This window comes from Aphelocoma coerulescens, chromosome 1 (assembly GCF_041296385.1).
Source record: "Aphelocoma coerulescens isolate FSJ_1873_10779 chromosome 1, UR_Acoe_1.0, whole genome shotgun sequence".
NCBI lineage: Eukaryota > Metazoa > Chordata > Aves > Passeriformes > Corvidae > Aphelocoma > Aphelocoma coerulescens.
Window position 1 is genome coordinate 50,366,321 of NC_091013.1, and position 23,856 is coordinate 50,390,176.

General features: G+C 41.5%; 1 protein-coding gene across 1 annotated transcript; it reads left to right on the forward strand.

Annotated features, from left to right (window-relative positions):
- Positions 1 to 4,893: 4,893 nt before the first annotated feature.
- On the forward strand, positions 4,894 to 22,109 carry FBXL3 (F-box and leucine rich repeat protein 3). The gene is made up of 5 exons (XM_069008687.1): positions 4,894 to 5,118; positions 9,283 to 9,646; positions 11,679 to 11,801; positions 14,886 to 15,057; positions 19,862 to 22,109. Exons 2-5 carry the CDS (start codon positions 9,284 to 9,286, stop codon positions 20,503 to 20,505), a joined length of 1,302 nt encoding a protein of 433 aa, XP_068864788.1. The 5' UTR covers positions 4,894 to 5,118; position 9,283; the 3' UTR covers positions 20,506 to 22,109.
- Positions 22,110 to 23,856: the final 1,747 nt, after the last annotated feature.

Sequence of the window (23,856 nt, forward strand, 5' to 3'; positions counted from 1 at the left end):
AAACAAGCCGTATTTGAAAACCAGGGTGTCCTTGCAGGACACATTTCACATGACACATGAGGTACCCTCCTTCCATGCCTTGGTACCAAGGCCAATCCTAATACAAATGCCAGCCCTCTCTTAGCAGTAAGTCTGTTTGGGAATTTTTACCACTGTCACTTACTAATCACGTTACCTCCTCACCCACTGGCAGTCAGCTGAACTGATTTGCAAGGAGCCACACAAAACACAGAGAAAATTCTTGTAAACTAAAAAACTACCAGGATGCTCTCAGACCAACCTATGGATGAGCTGGCGCTGCCCCTTTCCAGTAGCATTGTTCTGTCCATGGATCACACCACGGCAAAGATGAAGTGCTGTCTGTGCTGCCGTGCACTGCTCAGTCCCTGCCCATTTATATGGCAGCCCATTCTTTTTCAGCTGAGGCCATGCCATGAGACTCCTCTACCAGAGGGGCTCCAGCAAACAGCAGTTTTTACTATACTACCTAACAAAATAGAGTGGTGCAACAGCTTTTACCCATGAAGTAACCACGTGAGCCATTCATCTGGAAAGAACTACTAGAGCCTCTAGAAACAGAAACAATATTTAGACAGTGAGGAACTTTTTAAAAGAATTTATCTCCAGCTTCTACTGAAGCATGAGCAGCATAAGGTAATCAGCCTGTTGCAGGCAACACTCTAGCCTGCTGTTGCTCATCTTTAGTTTTATCTTTTTATTTTTCTGTGGCCATGAGGCCTTAAATTGAGGGCCACTGGTATAAAGACCATTTTACTTGCAGCTACTGTTTACAAAAAAAAAAAAAAAGAAAAAAAGAAGATGCTAAGTTACAGCTCCTGTTCTCCTGTTCTGTAAGGTCTTGCTTGTGGAAGATAGAATATACTTATTTTATCAGTCCATAATACCACATTCTAACAGCGTAAGAAAGTTCCTCACCACAGAAAATCTTCCTGTATAGACATATTAAGATAATAAAGCCAGGAAGTTTCCCTAATGATATCCATTGCTGAAAAACATTCACTTCTGTTGGCATTGATAAAGAACAAGTTCAGCTTTCCTCTAGTTTTTATTTTTCAGCACAATCTGTTGAGGATTAAGATTGTCACAGACATTCTAGACCAAGTCTTTCAGCCACAACTCATTGCATTCATATTCCCCATATTTTTTACAGCTTCTATTTTCATTAAATCGGAGTGGGCTACTCATGCCCTGCAAAGCCTGACATATTTTCATCATAGCTGGATCTGGTCTATTATTGTTACTTAACTCTCTTCCAACTGCTTCTGTGATTTTCCCCTCCACATTCTTATCCTAGCCAAATGCAACCAGGGTGGAGCACAGTTGCTCGCTTCAGGAATGCTTCAGAGCTACTTGAATATGGCCAGAAAATCAGCACAGAGATTTTCAGTGCTAAAAGGTGCAGCATTTACAATCAAGACCTGGCATTTGAAACGTTGCTGCAGCTTCATCAGGCAGGCAGTCTGCCAGCTGAAATGAGAAGAGCTGTTCCTGTACAACCCCAGCCTGAGGTGGTGAGATCCCCCATTAGACACTGGGATGTTAACTGGCTATCTCTTGGCTTTTGTCTGTGGGCTGTTCCTCATCTTCACATGGTGACAGTGAGGGCTGCTTCACATCTCTGCTGTAAGTAAGTGACTCTCCCACCTGAAAAACTGACACTTCATAGAGTTTCTCCGTCTCTTTTGGAAAAATAAAAAGGTTACAATGCAGTTTCCTCAATAGTCTGCATTTCTGCATAGCAGGGCTCAGCACAGGCCCTGAACTTTTTCTGTTACTACTGAAAGCACACACAAATAAAAATATTATCATTTAAAATATTTCTCTCTCAAAAACCCATCTGCTGTTAGTTAAGTGATTAGTAAGGCACAGGAACTACTGATGCAGACACTCTTGATAACGGTGTCCAAGTTACTGACTAAAGCTCCAAAGTGCCCAGCCACTGCTGCCAACAACATGGCTCTTTCACAGACCAGCCCAGACCTGTGAATGTTCTTTGAACCTTTACTGCTTGGACCTTTCTTAACTTGCTGCCACCTATCTCAGTGCCAGCCACCTGAGTCCAAGGGCTCTGCAGGGCTTTGCCTGCCAGCTAAGCCAGAGACAGCCCTGGGGGTCACCAGCAAGCCACACCACCAGCTGCCCACAGGTTTTCTTTCACTCAGTTCTGATAAACTCCCTGGTTCTTGTGCTTTGCCCACAGACACCACAGACATTTTTATCAGTGCTCGTCACCATGTCCAGGGCCTGTTTTGGCCCCAAGAACAGAGCTGCAGCTGCCTTTCTTGCTGATTCTAGCTGCTATGTCCCCAGACAGTGGGATGCTGAGAGTCCTTTCTGCACTTGTTCTCCTCTCCTACACACACAAAGGGTGCCTCACACTTACACAAGCAGTTATAACAAAGCAAAGAAGGGCACAGGCAGTGAGCCAAACTTTGTTTACTCTGAAGATAAGGCAGCAAATTGTAACTGCAAACTGTAAGAAGTCCCTCCCAGTAAGTCAATACATTGAAACTCAGATAATGCAAGTAAGGGTTTTAAAGTTATGTTACCTTACAAATAATGAAATTGCAGCTGTTACATCTCCCAAGACTTCTATACAAACTCAGAAAATATTTGTTTTGGTCAAGATATGTTCTTTTTTTTTCCCTGCAGACACAAGAATTTGATCAGGGCATAAACCTTGATGAAAATATATTTTTACTGACTTCACATGACATGACTCAGTTGCATCACACTATAACACAGGTAGGGCTGCCTTAAAACAGTAAGAGAGGTGACGAGGAGAAGCAGCAGCTGCTTGCTCAGTATTTGTTGATAAATAATAGATCCTTCTCCCCACAGATGGGGCCCAGGTCTGGTTCCAACCTTTGCAGTCAGAGTCTTTGTTGCCCACATCTCCAGCAGTTTGCAAGTTACATACTTGCAAATATAACTTGTCTTTACTAGAAACTGTAGTTGGGGGCTGTTACCTTCCCGCTGTTAGAAACTGGCTCTGAACTGGAACACAAGGGCTGAAAAGAGAATTCCTAAGCAGCGAGAATGAAAGACACTGAACATTTCCAGATGGGGACAGCAAAACAGTTATTACAGGTTTCTTGACTTCATGAACACATCTCATTATCTACTAAGGCTTATGTAGCCATCTCATATAACTGAGAAAATTATACAGTCACTTATTTGCTATTACAAGCTTGTCTAAGATACTGACTAATCAGCTCAAGGTGAGGTGATAACTCACCTCTTATTTCCAGATTTTTTGTTGCATTTCCTGAGAAGGTGAAGACTGGATGTAGATTCATAAATATGCACAGAACTATAATGGCTGAGCTTTAGTAAACAGCTCAAGACATTTTGAATTGGAGAAAAGGATTATTTTCTCACAGAAACTCAAAATAAAAACTAATGTTTTTCACTGAAAAACAATCCTGTTTCTATGTAAGTATTTTTTTTTCCACTAATAATCTCAAGGAGCTAGACTTAAAAATGAAAAAAAAAATAGCATACTTTAAGTATGCAAGAAAATGTATTTATATAAAGTGCTTCTCAAAGATCTCAGGGATGGTGACATTTGAGCAGCCACCGAAGAATGTTTCTAAGCCATTTCAAGACTGGGGCAAGCACTGGATCACATACGGCTGTTCCCAAGAAAATTAATGGCAGGAATTGGGATTAAAACAATTTGAGCAATAATTTATTTACTATAGCTTGCAATAAATGAATAATTATGTTTTGCAAATCTCAACAACTGTAAAGAGTTTGGACACATACAGGGCTGAAAAATGAGGTGTATTGGAGTGTACCACGTGCGAAGGACACATGGTAACAAGGTGTTTGCAGCCCGTGGGAAATGTCATACATCCCTTTGTCTTCTCTGTCTGGCAAAATCCCAAGCACATCACTCCGAGCACCTGCTGGCCCCAGGACGCATTGGTGGTTTGGTTACCCCATTACCTCTATTCCTGAGGCCAGCCTCACATGGGGCTTTCAAATCACGGAACATAACCGGCTGTATTGGTGATGAAGATCCAGCTCCATTGCTGGTAATATTCAGTGAGCCCAGGTGGCCAAGAAGGCCAGTGGCATCCTGGCCTGTATCAGCAATAGTGTGCCCAGCAGGGCCAGGGCAGGGATTGTCCCCCTGTACTCAGCACTGGTGAGGCCGCACATCAAGTGCTGTGTCCAGTTCTGGGTCCCTCACTACAACAAAGACATTGAGGGGCTGGAGCATGTCCAGAGAACGGCAATGGAACTGGTGAAGTGTTTGGAACACAAGTCCTATGAGGAACAGCTGAGGGAGCTGGGGGTGTTTAGCCTGGAGAAAAGGAGGATTAGGGGGGACCTTGTCACTCTCTACAACTCCTCAAAGGCGGCTGTAGCCAAGTCGAGGTCAGCATCTTCTCTCAGGTAACCAGTGACAGGACAAGACGACATAGTTATAAATTGCGCCAGGGGAGGTTTAAGTTGGACATTAGGAGAAATTTCTTCACGGAAATGGTGATTAGATATTGGAATGGGCCGCCCAGGGAGGCGGTGGAGTCAGCATCCCTGGAGACCTTTAAGGAGAGACGGGACGCGGCACGGAGGCGGCACTGAGGCGGCACTGAGCGCCACTGGTGCAGCTGACCCGGGGGTGTTCGGTCATAGGTTGGACTCGATGATCTTTGAGGTCTTTTCCAACCTGATCTGGGATTACCCCCAGTACGTCTCCACACTTCGCTTGCCCTTCCACTCCGAGGCAGGACGCGCCCAGGACCGAGCTCGGGCGCAGACCGGGCGGGAGGAGGAGCTGGCGCCGTCCCCCGCTCGGAGGCGCCGCGGGAGGGGTGCCCTGAGGGGAGGGGCGGGGCCGCCACCTCCCCGCCCGCCCGCCCGCCGCCATTTTGGCTGGTCCGCGTCGCTTCCGCCGCTGGAAGTAAACAGAGGGCGAGGCAGGGAAGGAGGGAAGCAGAGACGCGGGTGGGACGGGACGGACCGAACGGCCGGGCGGAGGAGGCGGCGCTGGGGTCGGCTTTGGCGGAGAGAGCTGATGTGGCCGGAGCGGAGGCGCCAGCGCGGCCCGAGCCCCGGTTAATGCGAAGCGTAGCAGGGAGCCGCCAGGTGATGGGGCGGGAAGGGGGCGGGTGGCGGCGCAGCGGGACCATCCGCAGGGTCCCAGGCCCCAGGAGCGGGGTCCGAGCAGCGGGGGCGGCGGAGCTTGGGGCCTGTGGGGCTGTCGGAGCTCCGCGCGCCCGGGCCGGGGCTGGGCCGGGCCGGAAGGAGCCGATCCTGAGGGGAACCTTCTCCGGGAGTAGCGGGCGATCCTTAAATCCCAGTCCGTCGTATTTGGGGGTCGCTGCCTCGCAGCGTTCCTGTGATAGTGGTAATAAATGGTGAAACCCTCGCTGTGTGCAGCGGAACAGGTTGTTTGCGGCAGGGAGGGGTTGGGTTCGTGTCCGAGTCGCCCCCTCTTTCTGCCCATGCTCCCCTTTAGAGCACTCCTGGTATTCCTAGAGCAGTTTTTGTGCGGGGGTGAGGCACAGCGAGCTGGGCTGGGCAGGTTCCTGGTCAGGCGTTATGAGTAGGGTGCAAACAGCTCTGCACAGTGGTTTGGTTTGGTTTGGTTTTGGTGGTTTTTTTTGGTTTTGGTGGTTTTTTTGTTTTTTTTTTTTTTTAACTGCCGTTGTGTTCTGGCTGCACCTTACTTGGCAATAAAAACAATGTTAAGCACGTGCTTTGCTCCTCCTCCTCCTCGGTGACTGAACTGTGTGATTAGGGTTGGACATGGCTATTGCAAACAAGATAGCGTGGGTTGCGCCCAGGTGCGGAGTTCAGAAACAAGTCGTTATAATAGGTGGAGAAATCTACCTGGAAAATCTTAAGGAGTCAGGCACCCGGCTTTCTCCCATCTCTCTGCATCAGTAGAGTTGGGTATTTTTGGGGGTTGTTTTGTTTTGTTTTGTTTTTTCCCTTTCTGCCAAGATCTTAGCTTCTAAAGCAAAGTTAATCGTAGCAGCAGTTTGAAAAACAGTGATACGTGTGTGTCTGGTGTATGCCAGAGAGAGTTAAAAGCGAGATTGATGGTTCATGCGTTGCTAAGAAGTGATAAGCAGTCATCAGTTGAAAAATAGCTTTTACTCATACAGTAATTTGCTAGCATGGAATTTTGCATCCATGGCTTCCTTGTTTAAAAGTTGCCCTTGGATTTCAAATAGTCGGATGTTCAAATCACTGGATACGTAAAGCAAAGTGAACTGAACTCTTAATTGCATTTGCCTGTTTTTATGTTAAATGTGCAGAAAGGTTTACTCCCTTAAGTGGCCTTACTTTTTAAAATAAATATCTTTTCAGATGGCTCTGCAAACTTCTGTAGGCAAATATGCAGTCTTTAAATTTTGTATTTGTTTTATTGTTAGGCATGTGAAGAGGTTGAAAGTGGTCGCATTTAAAAAAAAAAAACCTATTCTGAAACTTTAAGTTCTGAAGCAAGATGCCAAAAATTAGATGAACAAATTGGTTAGCAATTAGATGACAAAACAGTAATGCAGTTCTTAAAATAATATTTGTTAGTCTTGAGCTTAGGCACTTTTTTCCTGTTTGGAAAAAGTTTGCCAAGGAAATATTTTTGGAAGGTTATACTTTAATTACAAGGGCGTCCAGGATGCCAGTAACAAAAAGAGTTGTTGGGAAATGGTGGTTTGTTCCCCATCCCTTGCTTTAAGTCATGGCATTTAGAATATGTAACAACATCTTGGAAGAAGAAATCATCATTATGCCTCTAGTGATGGCTGTGTTGTCTCTTTTTTTTTTTTTTTTTTTTTTTAATTGTCTGTTTATAAAAATGTGGGACAATATCCCACAACTTCCAGGAGTGGGTTTTGGTCTGTAGCCAGCACATATTAGCTACTTAGAGCTCATCCCAGTTAACTCAGAGGTGCAGATGGGGAGCTGTTGATGACCTGTTCCACTCCTATCAGCACATCCCAGAGGCCTTTTTTCCAGAAGAAAAATTAATACAGTTTTATCATTAGCAGCTCCCTCCTGGTCTTCTCTGAAAGGGAGACAAAAAAAGAGGGAAAAAAGACCCAAAACTCTACCTTAATGCAGTGATAAAAGTAGCCTACCTAACTGGAACATTTATGCAGGTTTGCTACCTTGTTAGCAGAAGATGAGACAGGATCTCTGTAAAGGAAGACTTGGAGAGCCAGGCCTAACAGTACCTTGTGCAGCTTTTTACCGATGGCTTTGGAAAGACTTAGACATCAAACAGGCAAGCCTGAACTTGGGAAGTTAATAGCTTGCCTGTGGTGAATGCTCCTTGTAACCTAGTTGTTTGGAATATCTGTCTAGCCTAAAGTTTAAACTAATGTTGCATTTCAGACTAGCCTATTATAAATGTTGTTGTTGTACTATGCTGAGTTATTATCTCAAAAAGAAACACGACAGGGTTGCAGTGGATTTGCCAATTAATTCTTGATTAATTTTAAGTTGAATTCCATTTTCACAGTTGCAAAATGCAGTTCCTTTATATTTTTGTTAGTTGCAGATGGTTCTGAGTCACTGTTCAGTTTTCTTGCTTTTCTTCACTCAGCAGCAGAACTCTGTCTCTGGCGGAAAATTGTTCCAGCACAGGAATTGTGTTTTACATAGTCCCAAAGTCGGGACTGAATCACAGAAAACAGTTCTCAGGAAGCAAGTAGAGATATTTGCCCAGTACTGTTGTCATCCTCTGCTTGCCTCCAAGTGCTAGTGGGAGTAAAAATAGGAGTTGAAAAAAGCCAAGAGACCAATTCTGTTCATCAGTCTTTCATGACTGTATGTTCAGGTTTGTCTGCATCATCTCATGAGTGGCTTTAGTCCTTAAGGGATAGCTTGCTTCTGTCATGTGAGTAGCTAGGATTAAAGTCTTTTAAAGGTAGGTAGGGAGGTGCTGGCTTTGAGAAAATAATTAATCTATGATGCATTGGATTATGAACAGTATAATTTTTAACTTGCATTTTGTTTTAAGAAGTACTTCCAAACTTAGTTGCAGTACACGGCAGGGAGACTTAACTTTCCAGATCCCAGAAGGACTGGGCATATGATAATCTTAGACGTGTAATTGTACTTGAATGTTAAACCAGGGTGATTTCACTGTGTATGAAGTCCTTGTTTATCCTGTAGAAACCAGGGAGGCTGGAGGTGCTTTATGTGTCAGGCTCACCCCACCCCTGGATTCTCTCAGCTCTGTAGAGACTAGAATTGAGTACACTGTAGTGTAGTATGAGGTAGCACAGCCCTTTAGGACATGATGTGCATCACACTGAGACTTTAAAAAAAAAATCAGATGCCAAGTTTAGTTTTAAGATGGCACGTAAAAAAGAACGCGTTTGGATCAAAGCCTTAAATTTATTTCAGATATATGTAGTGGTGAGGTTTTTTTCTCTCTAACAATGTAATATAAGGTAGAAGTTAAGTGACATCATAATGGAAAAAGTATATGCTACAAATTTTTGCTCAGGCTTGCTGAATTTAATACAGTTTTGAAGAAAGTTTTCTGGCCCTTCTGTAATTTTTTTTTTTTTGTGGGTCGAAACTTCCAGACTCTTACTGGAAGTCTTCTGTAATGCCTATTTACTAGTTAGTTGGAAAAATGAAAGCACACCAATGGACTTGGTGAAATATATTTTCAAATATACTGATTTAAAACAGATGCCTATTAAAGTAATGTATTTTAAATAAATAAATTAAACCAGAAAATATTCTTCCTCTGAGAAAAAATTATTTAGTCTGATAGAACATCTGCAATATGCAGTGCCTGCACACTGTAATTCTTTACTTCCTTGCCTGATTTTTATCTTCACAGTTTCAAGTGTTGTTCCTAATAAATAGGATTGGGGCAACAGTATTTATGTTAGTTTTCAAAGAATTGTTTAGAAGATTATCCTTCCATTAGTAGAACGGTAGAGTGATAATCAACAACACAGTAAAACAGGTTCAAAGTGTTCTCAAACACACAAATGAAACACTGAAAGAAGAGTGACTGTTATAAATGGGTTGGCACTGTTAATGATTAAAGAAGTAATATTAAAGAGATCAGTTTAGATGATAATGCTATTTCTGGACTGCTGCTTTGGTTTGTTACTTGGGTTTTTTTCCTTTATATATGGCAGGAAAAAAAAAACCTGCCAGGGTGTTGTTGCAGAAAATATCCTTTTTCACCTCCACAATTTTCTATTAATATTCTTCTCAGCTCTGTTACATTTACAAAATAAATAGTTTTTTTTTTTTTTATTACTTCTGTAGAATGAAACGAGGAAGGAAAACTAATGAGGCTAACAGCAGTGCATCTGAAGACACAGCTGAGAAGGAATCCAAGAGATACAAGCTTGTAGAGAAGAAAACCATAGCTGTGCAGAGTCCTGACTGGGCAAACCTCCTCCAAGACATTATCCTGCAGGTGTTCCAGTATTTGCCACTTCTGGATCGTGCTCATGCATCCCAGGTCTGCAGGAGCTGGAACCAAGTGTTTCATATGCCTGATCTCTGGAGGTGCTTTGAGTTTGAACTGAATCAACCAGCCACGTCTAACCTGAGGACTACACATCCTGAACTGATCAAGCAAATAATAAAGAGGCATTCCAATCACCTGCAGTATGTTAGCTTCAAGGTAGCGTATTTTATAGGCTTTTTAAAAGTAAGTTTTATTCTAAAAGGAATAGGGCACCTGTCAGTGTGTAAGTGGCCTTGTTTTCAGGCTTAGTATACTGAAGAAATGGCTTTTCTAAATGGACATGTAGACATGGAGGTTACCTCCCAATTAGTTTGTTTGGGTTTATTTTCAGGGCTGAAACTTGGAATAACAGTACTGAACATAGCTTTTCATTGCCTTATTTCTGTTAGATAGGAATTTTTTTGTTTGGTGGTGTGGTTTGTTTGGGGTTTTTTGTTTGTTTTTGTGGGTCCTTTGTTGGGGTTTTTTGGGGGGCGGGTTTTGGTTGGTTTTGCCTTTCTTGATTTTTTGAGGTTTTTTTTGTAGCAGTTTAGCTGCTTAAAATTCTGCTTCATGAAGTGGACAGAAATAGTTCTGATACGACTGCATGTGTGGTTTCTGCCTCAGAATTAAGTTCAGTCATGATACATAAGTTGAGCATTCTCCATTTCACATCCTCTAGGGACTTGGCTCCAATATTCATGGTTAGAAAACATCTAATGCACAGAGAGTGATTTCAGTACTACTAGTCAGCAACTAGCAGTTTTAATATTAAATTGTATGGGATTGTCTGTACTCAGCACAACTGCGTTTCAGGGGACTGAAAAAGTATGTGGGATTTGCATAGGATGGTGCATGGACTGATTGTGCCTGGGTGAGAAATACCATTTGATGAGAATTAGTTCTGTTAACACTGGAATTATTTTCAGCAGATGAAAACCTTTAATGTGGGCTTACATGTCAGTGTGTTTTGGAAGGATGCTGTGAATCTCATGGCTGCATATGCATCAGCTATGTGAGAAATTTGGAAAGGAAATGACTTCTGCAGCAAGTTCAGCATATTTGTTTCTGAGATCAGGCAGTTTTAATGCTGGAATCATCAGCATGTGAGTAGCTGAGTCACCTCTGCCTGCTTGCTTGCAGTACCAGATACAAACTGTTATCACAGGGTTTGCAGGGCTTTTATCAGCATCCAAATAAAGAAAACTTAGGGCTGTAATGGAGTGACCTCCCAGTGTTTTATCTGCTGTCTGTGTTGCTGTACACTAAGTGATTCTGAAGAATTTTGGGTGCCCTTTGCTCATAGGGTGATCCATCATTTCTTCAATGTGTCAGTTCAGTTGTTCTTCAGTGCTGCAGAATACACAAGGAAGTGGGTGTAACACTCACCGCTCCTCTGTAAAGGCTGAAAATGTGAGGGGTGTTTTCTGTAGACAAAGAAAGATGAGATTGTTGAAAATCAAGGTTTTTCAGCTTATGTTTGAGCAGAAAATGAACATTCATTGGACTTAATCTATTGCTGCCAAGGTCATGTGTCTTATGGTGGAGTTAAATTTTATCCTGTGATCAAGCTTTATACTGCTCTGTAGGTTTGCAGAGCTGTCATGGCTGCTGTACATAAGGGGTTACTCAGAAAGCACATCCAAGTGTCAGGGGAAGTCCACTGGAGACACACTAAGTGATTTGGTTGGGTAGCAAGCTGACTAATGAAGGTTTTGGGGTTTGTGTTGGTTTGGTTGGTTTGGTTTGGTTTTTTGAGAGTATCCATTGCGTATTTGTTGTGGTTTTAACAGTGAAGGGCCAATTTTAAGAACTGAGCCACTGTAAAAAGAAGTGGCTTTTGCACATAGGAAGGGATTTATAGAATTCTTGCATTTTGATAAGGAGGAATGTAAAGGGGAATTGGAATTGGCTCTGGACCCTCCACTTGCTTATTTGTGGAATGAGTATCTTGGAACAAACTGTTAAGTTGACCTGTCACCATGCAGTATTTACCTAAGTGTTCAGAAGAGTAGTAAATTTACAGCGAATTGTGTTGGATTTTTGGTGCATACTTTTTGGGGGAATAAAGAATAACACTGATGGATTCACAATGAGGTGTTTCATTGTGGGGGTTTTTTTGACATCACATTTCAGAAGGTAAAGTGGAAAAAAAAGTTAAAAGTGTATTTGCAGTGCTTTCTGAACATGAAATTCATTTTGTTTTAAGGTGGACAGTAGCAAGGAATCTGCTGAAGCAGCTTGTGATATTTTATCACAGCTTGTGAATTGCTCTCTGAAAACACTTGGACTAATTTCAACTGCCCGGCCAAGCTTCATGGATTTACCAAAGGTATTTTATTATGTATATTTCCTATGTCAAAGTATTGCAGTGTTTCATACGGTACATCTATATGAAAAGTTCTATTGTAGGAATATGACTCTTTGGTAAAGAAAAGTTTATTAGTGGTCTGGTTTCTAATAAGGGGAGGAACTGATACGTACTGTGATGGGTATCTAAAGTTCCATTCAGTCTCTGAATCATGTGAGAACCTAGGCCTGACCTTGTTCTTTCAAGTCCTCCTGTCTGTTGACCTCAATGGGGTGCTGAGCAGTGTGGTGCAAGTTAAGAGGCTGGACAATTCAGGTCTGTGTAATTGTGTTGTGGGGTTTGTTTAGGGGACAATTATAATCAAATGAGTGGTAGAGTTTTATCTGTGTGGACTTGCCATAGGGCTTACATGATCAATGAGCTCTCTTCAGAAAGAAATTGGATAATGATTTGCAGGGCTTCATGTCATACAATCAAGCATCAGCATCCTTGGTGCAGTGCACTGTATTTCTGAAATTTTTAGTCAAGATTTTTACCTTGCATGTTTACCAAAAATCTGATCTTGTTAGAAGGCATTTAATCTGGAAGACAGCAAATCTCTTACATGTGCTTCTAAAGAAGCATTCCTGCTAGTGAGGTAGAAGTGTACCATTGCTAAGGAGGAGGGGAGTGGTTGTGAAGGGCCACATACAAATAGGCTCTTAGCTAGATCTCAGTGATGTCATTGCTGGTGATGGCAGTAAGGACGAGGAAGAACTAGAGACAGCCTCGGGAAAGGAAGTAGGCTACAGGTAAGGTTAGCTACAGACGGATTATCAGCTATTATCCTTGACAGTGGTTACTGCCACATCATGTAGCTCTCTTGCATATGTAATTTTGATCCATAATTTTCAAAGAGGCTTCTCAGATATTTAACTAGTTTTGCTGTGACTTTTTTCCTTTTCTGATGCTCTTTGAAGTGTGATGATAAGAAAACCTGAATGTAGTGAAAACAGTCCACAGTGTTTTAAAAATACTTTGTCCTTTCAGCTCTTTCTTACTGTTTTCTTTATTAATCTGAATGCTGCTTTAGATCTCTTCGTTTTCACTGGAGTGACATATTAGGGTCCTGTTCAGCTTTACTGTACAGGACCCTAATTACTCTGCTTAGTAATTGTTTGTGCTATGTTCTTATTCAGCTTCAAGGCTTATAAAGCATAGGCTTCCTTTTTTGTTCTCAGTAAGTTCACATTTGGCCTTTAAAAAAATAGATTAAAAATAAGCCAAAATTAGCTCTAAGGATAATTTGCCTTTTGGTGTTTACAACTTCAATAGTTTTGTCACTGGCATAAAGGGCAACTAGTGAAACTAAAGAATTGAATTTGGCCATGACTAGATTCTGGTGGGAAGCTGTTAGTGACAGGTCCATTAGATGAGAAGCAGACAAAGATGACTTAATTTGGAAAATGGTTAATACTTTGCTGTGGTTTTGGATTTTTTGGAGGAGGCCGTGGGATTTTTTATTTTTATCAGACTGTATAGGAAGTCTGAACTACTTGGCATCATCTTCATCAGTGCTTTTCTGTTCTCAAGTGACCTGACATGTGGTAAATATCTGTAACTCATATTTAGTGTTGTGTTGCCTGTCTTTTCACTAAGTACATTCTACATGAGTAGAATCTTTTAAAGAATCATATTACAGGCTACAGATGTGGCAATACTGAAAAGACCAGCTTTTACATGTTGGAATGTTGCCTGTTTCCCATTAGCTTTTCAAACTAGAAGTTTCAAGTTACCTTTTTTAATAAGTGTGGTTAACTTTCTTTGCCTTTCTATTTAACAGCCTTCTTTTTCTAAATAGAGAATAAAACAGAGAATTTTAGAAATATTTTTTAAACAGAATAAAAACACAGTACTAACACTCTCATAATACAGAGTTGAAGTAATATTGAAGCATCTTTTCTTCTGTACATAACATATATATAAGCAGCATATTGTCAGGATAGTTGGAGTGGTCCCTAAAGCCAAAGTGCATGAAGATTCTGAGTTGAACTTCCTGTTTCCATTTGCATGAACTGACTTAGAAAGTTTGTGTTAGCATGAAAGCAGTAAGCCCTATTCTAAATCTAATTGTGTGGGAGTTTTATCAAAAAACACAGACATTTTACCTAAGAATGAAGAAATACTGTTGTCAGACCTTCTCTCATATAACTGTATTCAGGATATGTGCCTGTGGCTCAGAATGAAACAGGCTTGACATCCAAGTAGCAGGTCTTTTTTTTTATGATACTTAATGTAGTGCATGGAGAAAATACTTTTTTAAAGACTTGTATTTGGTCAGTCTTGTAAGAAATCATGAAGATGAACTATTTACTCACTTCATACCACCAGTGGTTTCTACAGTCACTGCTGTATCTGCTCCTTAGTCTGTGTTTCTCAAGTTCAGGTTCCCTGGGCTCTGTGTTTACTGACAAGTTTCAGTGGTTATGTAAAAATGCTGAGCACTTGTCCTACCTTATCTGTGCTGCTTATTCAGTAATTAATGGATTTCCTGCTCCTTGGCTCTGTTTGGACCACTCCAGTTAGCTTTCCAAGAAATCCATCCAAACCCGAAATACTCTGGGGTAGGTGGTAGGCCGGCAGTGCAGTCATTTGGCTTCGGATGCAAACATTCCTGACTATGTTTGCATATCACCAATGCAGCACAATTGGCCTTATGGGAATTCCTCTTCCAGAGGATGCTTCTTTTAGAGTGACTTGCCTCATCTGTTCAAAGAACATAAAAAAAATTCCTCAAAATTAGGGCTTCTAGGCTTTCCCCTTTGCTTGTGGTCTTTCTGTAGATGTAAACTTGTGCAGTGGATAGTCCAGGGTCTTGATTAACTTCTAATGTTACACATTCTGATTTGCCAAATTCATAAATGGATAGCAAAAAATTATTACGCTTCCTCTACTAACAAATGCCAGTATTAGTATTATTTTTTAATTATGCAATATCAAAAGAATGCTTTTTCAACAAATGCTGTCAAGAAGTAAAAACCAGGACTGCTGTGTACAGTATAAGACCATTGAGATTTATACTTCAGATAATACTCTTTCATTTAAACTTCCTTTTTTTTTTTTCAGTCTCACTTTATTTCTGCACTGACAGTGGTGTTTGTGAACTCCAAATCCCTCTCTTCACTTAAGATTGATGACACACCAGTAGATGATCCATCTCTCAAGGTTCTGGTGGCTAATAACAGTGACACACTCAAACTGTTGAAAATGAGCAGTTGTCCTCATGTTTCTCCAGCTGGTAAGCTACTGTGGTTTTGGGGTTAGCTCATTTGGGATTTGTTGGTTGGTTTGGACTTTTTAATGCGTGCATTACATTCTGTCTGAAATCAGTACACCCCTGGAAAAACGGGGTCAGAGGGAAGATGAGTATGGTATTATGGGCAACTGTGGCTGAATAAAGTCATTTCAGCTGGTGGTCAATCTGTCTATCCTACCATTTCACAGTGACTACTGGGCTAATAATAAAATAGTGCATGTCTGTTGTGGGGAAGTGGTTAGCCTCATGTGGAACTTAATGAGTATGTATCGACTTGATAGTGAGCTATTTGTGCAATGATTAAGTATTCCAATATAATTAAACTTTTTTGGAATATGAGGTTTCTTTCCATATTTTGTTATGTGTGGATTTTGACTGTTGGCATGCCATGGATTAGGAAGATGCTGGTTTAGTCATTCTGAAAAAAAGTCATTGCTGGAGAATAACTGCAGACAGCATCAAAAAGGGGAGATGAGACTGAGCTATGCAAAACTACTGCCAGCAAATGTACTTCTCTAACACTTTTAAGTGTGTCTGTAACAAGAATGAAGCCAGCTCATATCAGAAATCACTCAACATTGTTGAATTTCACAGAATTAACATTTATGGTAGACTTATGCAATGCACAGCAAGTTTAAGATTTATTCACAGCACATCAGCTTAACACTTAGAGTTTTTCACTGAGAAATGGAAGAGGAATTGTAAATGAAATCCTGGCAACCCAGTATGATTCCTCTTCTGAGGATGAGTAGAAACTATAGAAACCATAATGCCATAACTTTCTTCATGCAAATATATTGCAGCTGTAAATGCTAGGTTTATTGTCTGTCAGATTCCTATTGTCAGCAGGATTCCGAAAAGGGGAAAGGCGAAAGCAGTACTGTTGCAGAGGGCGTGTTACTGTAGTGATAACAAACAAACTTAATACCTTTTGCAAGTGTAGGTCTCAGACAAAACCTTGTGTTTGGTTTTGTATAAAGAAGTCCTGAAAATGTAGGACTGATGTTTTGAAGCAGCCTGGTCCAGCAAAGTGTCCACAGAATTAACTGGAATGCCTCCTCCAAAGCTTTCTAATCATAGATGGGCTTGTTTAAATTGGCTTGAGGGACTGGCTTTTCCAAGTTAAAATTGTTTTTTGAGAATCCTTGTGTCTGAGAAGTACAAGGGCTGTAATGTGTCTGTCAAGAGGAAAAGGCTTCAGCAGTAATCTGTAGCTAGGCAGAGAGAGTCATTTCCTTGGACGTGGCTCAAAGAGTAACCTGTCAGCTCTAGCAGACTTTGCTGGTTTGTGGATAATCCTTGCTAGAAGGCTTTATTGGAACATCATGCACTGATAATTTGGGAGGAGACATGGGTGTGTTCTGATTGATGTATCTTGCATGGTTTTTAATTTAAGGAACAATGGGTAAGAAATTGTCATGCCTGTTTAAGGAGCACAACTGCTATTGTCCTTCATGGAGTGGAGATGAATAGATTGGGGTAAAATGCATTAGTAACAAAACCAGGGAGTGCTAAGCTAACAGTAGGAGAGTTTAATTGCTTAATTCAGGTGTAGGTGTGCCTTGAGATGGAGAAAAAAGTGGGTGTGCTGGGTTTGCATGGCAGTGTTTTGTGGGGCAGTGAGGGGGCTACAGGAGTGGCTTCTGTGAAAACTGCCAGAAGCTTCCCCATGTCAAGCAGAGCCTAGGCCAAGCCCATCAGTGACAGTGGTAGCATCTCTGGGATAACCTATTGAGGAAGAGGGAAAGGTACTGCAGGAGAGCAATTGCAGCTGGAGGTAGGAGTGAGAATACGTGAGAGAAGCAACTCTGCAGACACCAAGGTCAGTGAAGAAGGAGGGGCAGGAGCTGATCCAGGTGCTGGAACTGAGATTCCCCTGCAGCCCCTGGTGTAGACCACGGTGATGCTGCTGTGCCCCTGCAGCCTATGGAGGGCCATGGCGGGGCAGAGATCCACCTGTGGAGGACCTCAGGCTGGAACAGGTGGATGGCTGAAGGAGACTGTGACTCTGTTGGAAGCTCATGCTGGAAGAGTCTGTTGAAAGCACCTTTTGAGAGAGGAGCCCATGCTGGAGCAGTTTTGATGGCAGGAATTGGAGTCTGTCCTGAAGGACTGCACACCATGGAAGAGACCCACGCTGGAGCAGTTCATGAAGAACTGCAGTCTGAGAAGGACTCCCACTGGAGAAGTTCATGGGGGACTGCTCCTATGTGAGGGACCCCATGCTAGAGCTGGGGAAGAATGGGAGGGGTCTCCCCCTGAGGAGGAAGGAGTGGCAGAGACAGTGTCTGAAGAACTGACTATAGCCCCCATTCCGTGTCACCCTGTGCTGCTGGGAGGGAAGAAGGTAGAGAAAATCATGAGGAAGTTAAGCCTGGGAAGAACAAAGGAGTGAGAGGAAGGTGTGTTAAGTTTCAGTTTTATTTCTTATTACTCTACTCTTATTTAAGTGATAATAAATTGATTTCCCCAAGCTGAGTCTGCCATGATTGGTGAGTGATCTCTCCCTGTCACCTTTATCTTCACTCTTTGAGTTTTTAATTTTATTCTCTCTCCCCTGCCCAGCTGGGGAAGGGAGTGATTACACAGCTTTGGTGGGCACTCGGTGTCCAGGCAGGGACAACCCACCAGGTGGAACAAAAGAAAGAAGCTGGTATCTGGATAGTTGGCTTCAAGAGCAGGCAGATTGCAAAAATTAGAATCTTGAAGGAAAATTGACCTGGATTTTTTTTGTAATGGGAATATTATAATTAGCAGGCTGCTATAAATGTGGAAAAACTTTACTGACCCAAAAGGGCTGTGAGTTGGAAAACTAATTACTTATAGATGCAGTTAAAATGTCTTCAGATTGGAGGAGGGAAGAATGTTCATTACTAGGTCAGTTCTCAAGAAATTTTTTGAAGGACAGAAAAGAGTAATGAAAGTAGTGCAAGAGAAACTCCACTACTGCAGGGATAAAGGAAAAAGATTGATATCAAACAGTGAATTGCTACAAGTTACTGTACAAAGATAAAGAGGCACATTTGAATTTGAGCTGGAGAAACAAAGGCTCTGATGTGTTTGTAATCCTTGTGAGCTTATCTGAATATTCTTCTGTTTGCTGTTTTCTCTCTGAAATACTAAGTGTTGGAATAGAGGGAATGGAAAGTGTTCCTGTAGAGGTGGTGTTTCTGCTGTGACATGGGGGTAGGAGGGCTGCTTCTCTTGGAGTGGGAGTTGGGAAGCAGAGTGGTGTCAGGTGTGCCTTCATCAGGGACATCACGGATCAGGAATTTTTTTGATGCAGTTCTGTGCAGTAAGGTCAGAGAGCAGAGCCATTTACCTCTCAGTGACAAAAAGGTGTAGGCAGTGCCTAGGGATGTTCTGTGAACTACATGGGCTCCAGGCAGGTCCTTTAGTAGCTATTTACACTGTATTCGTTGTCAGCTCTATATGTAGGATGCATAACTGCAGTAACAGACTGTGCATATCCAGTTCTAGATCCATAAAAAAATCACTGTAAGTTGAACCCCAGCTCTTCCCTTTTGCATTGCACTGGTCCATAATGGACCCCTAAAGTTAACAAAGATTTGTGGAAGGATGGCAGCCAGGACAACTAGCTTTGTTGAGATGAGAAAATGTATATGGATCTCGAAACTGCCTAAAATACTTTATAGATCAACAGACCTAGGTATTCTGAAGCAGCATGTCTGAGTCTGCTTAGAGAGGGATCAGAGTAGCCCTTCTGATTCATGCAATGTTTTCGCATTGATTTTTTTTTTTTAAGAAAGCGTCGTATGCTCAGTGTAGGCTTCTCTTAACAGCTGCACCTTAAAATACTGTTTTCTGTATTTCTCTTACTTCAGAGCTAGAGTGTATTGAGCTCAGGTTTCTCAGTATGTTAAATGCTATGTTCTTATCCCCTCTATTAATGGAAAGGCTGTATCCCACATTTCATGCAGTTTTCTGGGTTACATGAAATGCAGAGGACTGTATGCTTTTCTTAGTGCTTTTTATTTTTTTCAGTACTGTTACCAGTATAATACCATCTCTTGTATCTAGAAATAGTATGAGTGGAAGCCACAGACTGAACTGGATTCTCTTTTTGATGTTTTTGTTTTCTGTGAGCAGCAAATTGAATCATTATAGAGAGAGTCTGAAACTTGCTGTTCTAGAAATAACTGCTCCGTATTTTTAGTGTTTTGCCTCTTTTTTGCTGTAGCTTTTCCAAATTTAAGCATTTATACTTTCCTAGAAAAAACAAATAGTGACAGCAGCAGCCTCTCTATTGAATTAAAATCTAGCATTCATTTTACCTTTGCTTTACGTTTGCTTTCTTCAGATAACAAATCTCATTCACAGTTGCTTTGTCAGCCACAGAGCAGTCAGCAATTCTTCCAGAGCTGGCTAAGGAAATACTTTTATCATGAGTAAGGACCTTTTACAAAAACAAGGTTGACTATATGTGGTCTTACAAAAGGGCAGAACAGTCAGAATATGCTATTTATATATTTGTCACTTCTGTTTATGTATTTTTTAACTTCTTTATGATCCCTAGCAAAAATAGAGATGTAGGCACATTGTGTGTATCTGTCTTACATGTAGCTACAAAGAAGTCACAAGGTCATGCTTGTGAAAAAGATGCATGTTCAGGTTTCCAGTATGATTAGGTTTTGATTTAAGGTCTAGGTTGCACATTGAAATAGGTGCCCGTAGCACCCTCCTGCCACACATAAATTCCCTCCTGTTGTTCAGTCATCAGTGCCTTTATTTGTGTAATCCCTTGCATAATGTTCTCTTCTCCCAGGTATCCTTTGTGTGGCTGACCAGTGCCATGGCTTGCGTGAGCTGGCGCTGAACTACCACCTGCTGAGTGATGAGCTGCTGCTTGCTTTGTCTTCTGAAAAGCACGTCCGGTTAGAACACTTGCGCATTGATGTTGTCAGTGAAAATCCTGGACAGACTCAGTTCCACACCATTCAGAAGAGCAGCTGGGACGCTTTCATCAAGCATTCTCCTAAAGTAAATTTAGTCATGTACTTTTTCTTGTATGAGGAGGAGTTTGATCCGTTCTTTCGTTATGAGATACCTGTCACTCACCTTTACTTCGGGAGGTCAGTAAGCAAGGACGTGCTGGGCCGCGTTGGGATGACGTGTCCGCGGCTGGTTGAACTGGTGGTGTGTGCCAATGGATTACGGCCGCTGGACGAGGAGCTGATCTGCATTGCGGAGCGGTGCAAGTACCTGTCGGCCGTGGGCCTCGGAGAATGTGAAGTCTCTTGCAGTGCCTTTGTTGAGTTTGTGAAGATGTGTGGCGGTCGCCTCTCTCAGCTCTCTATTATGGAGGAAGTTTTGATTCCTGATCAGAAGTACAGCTTGGAGCAGATTCATTGGGAAGTTTCAAAGCATCTTGGTAGAGTCTGGTTCCCAGATATGATGCCCACGTGGTAAAGTCCTTAAAAGACTCCAGGGTGAATGGAGTAGCACCTTAAACCCAAGATTACCATATTGCAATTTCCTGTATAAGCTTATTTAATAATACAGATTTTACTGCAAGTTAATTAATGGTTTGATTATAAAATTAATTTTTCTTTCAAAAATTGTTCTGGAATTTTGGAACCAAAAATAGAGTTCACGGCTCCAAAACCTGTTTTCATCCAAACAAAAATCAGGTTTCTGTTTTAGATTTATTCTTTGTCATTAAAAGTGACCTCAAACATTTTTGGAAAAAAAATTATTTAAAATATTGAAATGTACTTGCAAAATACCAGTTGTAATATGCTGTCCTTCTTTGATTTAGATAGTAGTATTTGACACAACCACATTTTATCTTAAAAAGCCAATCAAAACCCCACCAAAATTGCATGCTTTTGTTGCAGACCGTAGCATTTCTAAATCCAGTCACCTCGATGACAGGATGACAATTATAGGAAGTTTAGTAGCCTGTGAAATACATACATTCTGTTAAGTCATAAAGGCAAGAGCAATACACAATAATAACAGTTCGGACAACTAAAGTAGAAAGTTTAACACGTTATTCAACAGATTATTAGATCCATCTAAAATGTATTTAGAGCGCTAACAAGCAGTAGTGTGAGCTACCAAAAGCGCTGTGGGGTTTTTTCCACCCTCTATGCATTTTAATGTAGTTTGCTTACGGGGTCTCAGATCTGTGTCTAAACCTGTTTTAAGGTATTTTATGTCGAGCTCAGGAAGCGAAAGCATTCTGGGGAAAAATGTAGATACATTGTATTTAAAACCACATTGGAGTTAATGAGCTTTTCTTGCACATTAACTGGTTTGGCAGCATATGGTGAGATGGAATAATGTATGGTTTGTGAAATGAACCCTGCAATGTTGTTCTGATAACAGGAGTGTGAGCAGTGTGAGATGAGAAAGGTAAAATTTGAATGTTGACCAAGAACCTTTTCACAAAACCTTAGACCTTTTGGCTGCTTTCAGTTTGAGAGAAATGACATTGGAAGAGTTGCTTAAGCTGTATAAACTAACTGTATACTGTAAATCTGTTTCAAAAATGTTTATGTATAAAGTGGATGTTTGATAGATAATAATTTTGTATACCTTTAATTCAGCTAGTTCTGTCATTTCATAATATTTAAAAACCGAAAAGGAGTAGACTTGGTGAAGTAGAGTAATAGGCAAAAATTTGTTTTGAACATTTGATAAATCAATTTTATTAAAGAAAGTTTTTAGTTTGTAAGTGATGTAGGCAAGGCATTGCCTGTGATCTGGATGTGGCTCGTGACTTCATTTTTTACTGCTAACAATTATGTTATTTTCTCTTTGAGGTTACTGATGGTAACACCGAAGTGTTGCCCACACAGCTGCATGTTTGAGAGATGTTGTCAGCCCTCAGCAAGTTAGAGCTGCCCCTGTGGGCTGGGTTGAACTTAGCTGGTGGCTGCTTCTCAGTTGAGCTATACAGCCCCTTCCGGTAGTAAGTAGATTTCGTTCATCTCTGATTTCAGTCATGTTTATCCAAATGTATAATTTAGTGTAATACACTTATGAGCGTATTAAAGTTCATAACTACATTTTGAGCAAGCAATGCTCAGTGGACTGGACATCTTTATAGGGGAGTTGTATGTTTCTGTAGAGCTTTGATTTAAAAATTGCATTTTATGAAATACATGGTTTTTGTATTAGAATTTGTTAAATTAATGTAATACTATAATTTGCTTTTATTTGTATAAAAGGTGTCAATATATTTAGTCTGTAAAAGTAAAAAAGTTCTGTGTTTTTTATAACCCGACTCTCAGAACTGCCCGGTTTGGGCAAGGTGGAGTAACACTTGTAGTCTGGGGAATAGGATTTAGTTTTCACTAAATTAATGTGAAATAATACATTAGTAATGGAGCCAAAACCTCTTTGGACCTTGACTGCAGGTGACCCGATGCTGGCAAGGTGAGTCACCAACATGTTGGTAGTGGGAATAACTGAAAAGCAAGGCACAACCTAAATACCAGATCCCACTCCTGGAATTTACATCTTTGAAACCCAGCATTCTGCTGCTCACAGAGAGGCCTCTGTCACACCCTGGTGTGAGGAATGTATTAGGAGCTGAAGGTGGTATGGTCGGTTGTAGCAGAACAGCTTCCCTGGCAAGGTAACTGGCCTGCTCTGAGACGTCTGTGTTGCACAGACCTCAAAAAGTCCTTCCTGAATGCAGCACCGTATTATACCGGTTACTAAGATGTTCAAGCACAAGAAAGCTGCTTGAAAGCAGTTGTGTCTCTCTTCCATTGGAAGTCAGCAGTTTTTATACATTTAATCAATTGCTGCATCCTTAGGTCAAATAATCCAGCTAAACATAAACTTCCCAGGCAAGCATAAAGTGCTTTTTTAGCAAGTTCTGTACATCTTACTTTGCCTTCTACATGTTGAAACAAATGTACAGTAAATACATAAAAACCACGACAGAAGTAAAAAAAGAGTAGCAGACACTCACGAAGTTCACTAGAAGCATGTACATGGGTGTCACAGCTGTACCATTTTCCCCCGAGTTTACCTTTCTTTCCTATTTTCAGAACAAAATTCAGTGTTGGCTTGGTTGTCCAGTTTTGGGTAGGAGTTAACGTGTGCAGTGACAAATCTTACCTCTGAATCCAAATGGTTACAAGTTACAATACTGAAGGCAGGAGCTCTCCTAATCCAGAGCATGTGGTGGGTTTGTGAGGGGGAAGGGAGAGACCAGTGATTTTCATTGCATGGCCCTTTGGGAAACAGGAGTAGCACACTCTGTTTGACCTTGATGGATGAGGAGCCAGGATCTGCCTTCTGTGAGAACCCTCCTGAGATGAAGTGTGGCTTACACCACCGAGGAGCAGCAGTATTGCACAAGACCACTGTGCAGACTTGGGAATTGTGGTAGTACAGAATGATTGTGTGTTTTTGCCCTCAAGTGCAATGTGTGTTAAGAGCAGGGAGTAGAACCAAGCAGTCTCTAAAGTGATGAACAAGTCGTGTATTCAAAGTGTGTAAAGACTGAGTGGCAGTGACACAATGCCAGCCTTATCCTTGAGCCTGGAAGTTTGGACAGTCCCCTGGTTCCTACTGTTGGGCAAATGCTAGTGCCACCTGGCTGTGAGTGAAATGAGGTGAGATTTCTGCTCCCTGTGTGACTTTCAGGAGGAGGCTGTCCTTAAGTGTTTCAGGTGAATAGGTGGTTTTCAATCACAAACAGATCATCAGGTACACAGAAACTGTTTGGGACATCTAACACTTCCTTTTTAAGTTATAAAAGTGTCATTTTTATGGATCTATCCTGGGCTTGTCTACACT